Source organism: Micropterus dolomieu, linkage group LG06, assembly GCF_021292245.1.
Source record: "Micropterus dolomieu isolate WLL.071019.BEF.003 ecotype Adirondacks linkage group LG06, ASM2129224v1, whole genome shotgun sequence".
Lineage (NCBI taxonomy): Eukaryota > Metazoa > Chordata > Actinopteri > Centrarchiformes > Centrarchidae > Micropterus > Micropterus dolomieu.
Window position 1 is genome coordinate 15,952,603 of NC_060155.1, and position 6,602 is coordinate 15,959,204.

Genomic DNA, 6,602 nt, shown 5'->3' on the forward strand with positions numbered 1-6,602 from the left:
ATTTAATGATCATTAAATATTCAGTGCCCACTTCATTGTGTCCACCTCCTCCAGACTGTCAGGTGTACTGAAAACAATGCAGGCATGCAGTAGTAAGAGGGTCAAATATTGTTAAACTAACTACAAAAATGAGAAGTGGCTTTTAAAAAGACATGAATGATGGCACAGTACTAAATAGTTCCTGCGCCCCAGATACAGCCAATATGTTGAGATTCACCACATAAAACTCTGTAAAGTTTACTGTGAATTTTGAAATAAAACAAAATGTAAAGGGAGACTATGTAACTTGCTGGTCAGTGGCCGCTGTACTGGTATTTCTGGGATAACGCTAAAACATAGTGTAACAGTACTTCAAGTACCGTCATTATCAGCAAACTGACTCAGTAATGTCATGTACACAGCAATACCATTCCAAAGTTTGCTAGTATTAACCATTATATGCTGCTGGCCATACCAGGCCAAGTAAGGCTGTAGCAAAACCCCTGAGAGTATTGAAATGAACAAGTTTGTGTTTCATTGCTTATGAATTCAACTTTATATTTATTAGCAGAAGGATGTGGTAAATGTTCTTTCACATGTAGTCTAGCTTTAAGAAAACAAATGGATAGCAGGATACTAACAAGCCAGATCAGTGCAGAAGCTGTGTTGCTAATTGTGGTGAAGTCATGCTTCAAAGAATGTAGGCTTTAGTGGCTAGGTATATTTAATAAAATGAAAGCTGTGTCAGTAAGTAGTCATCATATACATTCTTACATAGTTTGCAACAGTGGTCCACTATTTTTACATTCAGGCAGTACCATTGAAGACAGAAGCTAAGCAATGTTCACTGAAAATTATGAAATAATTGAATATCCTATAAACAAAAAACATTTATCTGAGCATGAACAGCACAAAGCACTTGTTTGTTTTCTTTATCTTGAGACAAAATGCAGTTGAAAAAGATTTTATGCGACCGTAAAGCAGCAACAAAGAGAAGGCTATATCAAGAGAAAACTATATTAGCTATAATACTTCAAACTTCAAATATCCATTTCATGATTTGACAATCTGGGACTTCAGACAGAACATAGTTAGCAGGCAGTCCAGGATTTCCAGAAGAAGACTCTGCAGCCGGGTCTCCGAGTGTGAGTTGTATTGCCACTTCCCAGTTCTCGTCGATTCTTCTCCTGTTTCTCTGTGCCTGCGGGTCCTTCCAGGATAATTCCATTTTCGGATTTGGAGAGTTTAAAAAGCAAGTCTAATAAGTTCTGTTTCTTTGTCAATTCCTATGAAGGAAAATAGTAACATGATGTAACATTTACAGACTCTTACATGTCAGTAACTATACAATTTTACTTCACCATGTTTGCACTTTCAGGCAAATGGGAATTTCTACCAAACTGTAAATCAGTTTATCTTTTGTTACAGAACTTTTGTTGCTCAAAGCCAGAAAGGGTAGCGCACTCTAATCTCTAATCTGTAATTTCATGGAGGTGCAGTGCCGAGGATAATCAAATGACAGATATTGAGCAGGTTAGCTCTGACAGCATCTAGAATGACTTGCTGAAAATAAAATTACATTTTTACCGGATCAAGATCAATAAAATATGTGTGCATAAGCAGAGACTTTTTGAAAATCTGTGGGCAGGGCATTCTGTGGCCTGCAGCATAATCGTAGCTGGGATTTGGGACCTGGTTTCAATCACTGGAAGGACAATTCTTCGATAGAGATGTTCAAACAAAAATTCAAACAAAATAAAAACTGTATCAGGTAAAAGTAAAGACATCTTACCTGGTTGTCCTGTAATTTGTCGAGCCACGACAATGAGTTTTGCTGTAGTTGATGGTCTTTAAACCCCTGCTCCGTTTCTGTATTTTCCGCAACACATGATGAAAAACACAAAAGTGCCAAAATGCACATGATATGGGCCATTCTTACAATCTTGGGTGTGTGCTTCTTGTTGGGAGAATTCTTCTTGGTCAGACACCACAACATCTGCTGCTGAGGTGCACCTTAACTGTACAGCACAGAGACATGTCTGTTTTTAAAGTGGCACCTAGGCCCAAAAAAGGAGGAGGAGGGTGCAGGGTATTTGACTAAAAACCATCCCCAGTTTTGTGTTTGCCCCCATCAATGCACTGAAGCATGTCCTATGTAATTTACAGCAGTCATTAGGAGTGAGACAAAATGTCTAAATAGGGACATTTTCACCATCCCGGTCTCCATCATTTACATAAACACACTGTAATCTGGTTGTATTAGTGAAGGTCATCCCGATGCTGTCATTGGCGTAACTTGTAAATATGAAAGATCCTCTCTGCCTCCTTGTTTAAAAGCAAAGCCCTGTAAGCAAAGTGCAATGTGCATTCATGTAAAATAAAACATTAATGGGGGAAACAATGACTTCATTAACCTTGCCGTGCCATAAAGCTGAATCAATGTGCAGCTCAGAGACACTGGGCTATCCAAAGGCCATAAAGGTCAGCTTGTCATTTGTTACACCCTTGTGAGTCTGTTCTGGGCATCTTCTTAATGAGATTTCTGCTTGGTTTAATTTAACAGTTCTACTGTTAAGTCATATTTGTAATAGGCTATAATTATTTTGTAATGGTACAAGCTGCAAATGTGCAACTGCATAATGTGGACAGAAAATTTTGTAACCCTTCCATTTAAAATTATGTTCTGTTTTAATGTTAAAAGTTTATTAGGTTATACATGTAAAGGCAAAGTGGGTCAAAAGACTTAAAATGGTAAATTGTAAATTCAGTTTGACGGAAAACTGGATTTACATATGCTTCACTTCTCCTTCCGTTACTAGTAGCAAGTGTTAATAAGTAAAGTTGATCTCAAATGATCAACAAGGCGAAAACAACAAAAACGTTAACTTGGCCGGAGTGTTGTAACAGCAAAACAACACTTTATTGTTCAGTCCAGTTTAAGTTAAATAAACTCTTTCCAGGTGGGTACAGCTGCGAGCAATTACTAAATAAGAAAAAGTCACTCACAGGAAAGTGTTATCTTTATTCTTTACAATTAAATCTGGGCTATCCCTCATATCGATCAACATTGGGTCTCTCTATTAAGGTGCAGCTTAATTCCCTATAGCATTAGGCTTAAAGGTACAGTAAGCAATTCTGGAGCAATCCGACGGCATGAAAAAAATCATGACATCAAGTGAAAAACAAACCAGCAAGTTTCAGTGCACACACAGAACGGTAAGCAAGTGGACCATGAGGAGATATTCACTGAATATAACAAAAAGATATTTTGGATTAGAATCGCTTACTCCAGCTTTAAGTAATGAGTTTGAACAGTGGTTCCAAAAGATTATACCAACATACATACAGCCAGCCAGTGGCGCCCCAGAAAATCCTGGGGTGGCATACTAAACCAAAAGCCATAACTGAATTTCAGGACTTCTATTAATGGAGTTATAAACTGAGGTTCAGGAACAGGACCACGCCTCTCTCACTTATTCGACCACCCGTGCTTCACTCATTTCATCCACTTGTGCCTCTCGAATCCAATTACATGCACTCACGTATATAAGCTGTCTAACCCGTTTTCTCTCCTGTTTCTCACAGGTCTCACAGCGGGAAGGTCCTGGTTTTGGACCTGTTCAGCCCGGGCCTTTCTGTGCGGAGTTTGCATGTTCTCCCTGTGTCTGCGTGGGTGTCCCCCGGACGCTCCAGTTTCCTCCCACCATGAAAGACATGCACGCTAGAATCTATAGTTCTGCCAATCATTTTGTCTTTTTCTACAACAGGAACCACAGGGGGGTTCATAAGACCTGGCCACTTATCGAGATGAACCCCCACCCTGAATCTCAACCCCTCGGGTTTCTAGCCGCTCCGGCTCCTTCAACCCTCTTCTCTCAACCCCTTTTCATCCCTCCCCTCCCGACCCCTCCTTTCATAACTATTCATCATAATAAACCACTATAAAATCTAACATCCCGCAACCCTGTACACAGGATAAGCGGTTTTAACCACCAATTTGACCAGTGTCATATTTATATGTAAAAATGGTGGGGCACCAACCATTTCAAAACATAGATACCAGTAAAATTACAATACTCTCTCTTGCTACTGTGTTTTTTAACAACAACAAACAGCATGGCTCCACAAAACACTTAACATGAGAGAGCGCGAGAGAGAGAGAGAGAGAGGAGTGCATTGACACAAGTTACAGTACTACTGTCACAAACCTAAATTAAGATAACATTTTTTAAGCGACACAACCAAGCTCAGAACAAATGAGCCTACAGGGCCATAAGCAAACAGCAGTGATCTCAACACCACTGCAGTCAACAACGACGCGCACAGACAAGTTTTAAGGATCCAGACCCTTTCTATAGCCGCTTTCCACAGAGATCCTGCAATCAAAACGGAAAGACTGTGCGCCAATATATATCCCATTCCCAGCTCCGTACCGTTCATACAGTGCAGCAAGCCAGCAAACTGGCCTAATAATCCCGAATAATAAGGCAATATGAAAGTGGCTATATGATAACAACATTATGACAATGATCGTAATCCGCCTAGTCTTAACCGATCCAGCACAACACAAATTGCCCATGCAGGGACCGCTGAGGCCTCACTTGAGGCCTTTGAATCTGCTTCTTCAGGATGAATCTGCTGCTGAGGTGTCAAGTGAGGAGAAAGGCGACACGGCGGTTTATCCTCTGGGCAAACTTCTGGATGACTCTGAAGTTTTTCAGACAGTCCGCCGACTTGTTATGGTCCCACAGTGTTTGTTGTGCTGCTCAATGGAGCACCTGTTGGACAGCGATGTTTACCCTTCCAAGTAACGTTGAGCCCAGTTTTACAGCATCGTCCAGATGACTCCCGCTGTTCTCATGTTTAGTGATCCTTTTAGAAGGATGAAGATCAAAACAGACACAGGATAGTCTCGCTCGAAGCATAGCGTTAACTGCCAGTCACACACGGCGCTGTCAGGGGCCCCAGTGTTTGTACGACGTTAGCTTGCTGTTAGTGATGGTGCTAACCTGTTGCTATCTGCAGACATGGGGGGCCGCCAGGAATTTTGGGCCCCATGACAAAAAAATTTAATTGGACCCCCTCTGCGCAGCTGTTGTCACCACTTCTCTAGGACTTAACTGTCCCATCAAAAGCTTTACATAACTCTAATTTAAGTAGATTTAGTAGTTCTAATTTTAGTAGTTCAATATTAGTACTAGCACAATATTTACTGCTGGCGATTTGTACATGCAAGTCTGCATACAGGATGCACTTCACTATTTGCTTCTCAAATAAATTGCCCTTCATGATGGGAATAATAAAGTCTGTATCTGTAGATGTCATTAATGGCCATAATTCAATCTAAAAAATTTTTTTTTTGGTTTGAATTTCTGTCATTAGGAAATATTTCATTGTCTTTTCTCCCTTGAATGAAGCTAACTTGCCTGTAATTAACACCATGCTGCTCACCTTCTTCACTGGGACAGGGAGGCTACAGTTATGGGGAGACTGGGGTGCTGCTGACTCCTCTGTTGTTAGTCTGCTAAAAGGGGCAGGGACAATGATTTAATATGAATATCTTACGAAACGTTTCCCTGCACTGATTAAAAGTTGATCAAATGTTGGCTAACACTAGTCTGTAGCTAGCTTATTTCATTGTGGACATGGTGCGTTCCATTACCTCGGAGGTCGGAGCTGGGAATGACGTCACACCCGAGTTGACGGCGTTCCAGTTAACAAGTCAGAAAACCTCGCTCGTGGCCAGCCGTTGTTTACAACTAGCCAGGTTAGCTATCGATACGCCGGTTGATTTTTGATGTGGTATTTACTCATACTAAACACTGTAGCAACACGACCACATACAGCTGTTGGACAGCACTTTGTGTACGAACATTTCTATGAGACAAGTACACAGAGCAGTATAAACTAGAGCTTTCACTAACTGTTGATAACATAGACAGTATATTACTGGACGAAGCCACCTCGCTGATTTGAACGGAGAGCAGTGAAGCCAGTTTTGGACCAATAAAATACTTCTACAGGGCCACTTCCTGTTGGCACTAGCGTCTACTGCGCATGATCGTGCAGCATAACCGTGGTTTAATGATGTAGAACAACTGCAGAAGCACCGTAATTCTGGTAGCTGTATAAATGCGTCAACAAAAAGTTTCATGGCTCAGTGTGTTTGTCTGACTTGGATCGTCACTGTTTAATCAGCCCACCTACAAGGTTCACCTGTCAAACACCAAAGCAGCGTCTCTTATTACTCTGATAGTTTTTTTTTGATTGCCGAGTTTATAATCTAAGCAATATGGTTACATCTTTCATGTGCGACTGGGTATTACAGGGTTTTGACGTAATTATTGGGCCAACATGGATCCCTCCATGTAGGCTTTGCTCTGTCTCTTTTCTCTCTTTCCTTTTTTGAAAACCAGATTTTGGTTTACTAGGCAGCATTGTTATCACTGTATTTCCCGGCCTTTTTAACGCCGTTGTGTTTACAAACTTGTCGCAGCTGATTGGGTAACACCTGTGACATGCCCACCAAACAGAAGAAAACATACGTCGAAGCCCATTGTGGAACGCTGAGCATAATAAGGAAACATGTCGTTGCGTACCGGTGCAAAACGATTTGAGATTGA

The 6,602-nt window shown here is 41.0% G+C and overlaps 1 protein-coding gene across 1 annotated transcript; it reads right to left on the reverse strand.

The window, feature by feature from the left end:
- Positions 1 to 641: 641 nt before the first annotated feature.
- Positions 642 to 2,308, reverse strand: LOC123972728 (somatostatin-2-like). The gene is made up of 2 exons (XM_046052370.1): positions 1,772 to 2,308; positions 642 to 1,265 (listed from the first exon to the last, which is right to left on the reverse strand). Exons 1-2 carry the CDS (start codon positions 1,973 to 1,975, stop codon positions 1,071 to 1,073), a joined length of 399 nt encoding a protein of 132 aa, XP_045908326.1. The 5' UTR covers positions 1,976 to 2,308; the 3' UTR covers positions 642 to 1,070.
- Between the last annotated feature and the right edge of the window lie 4,294 nt (positions 2,309 to 6,602).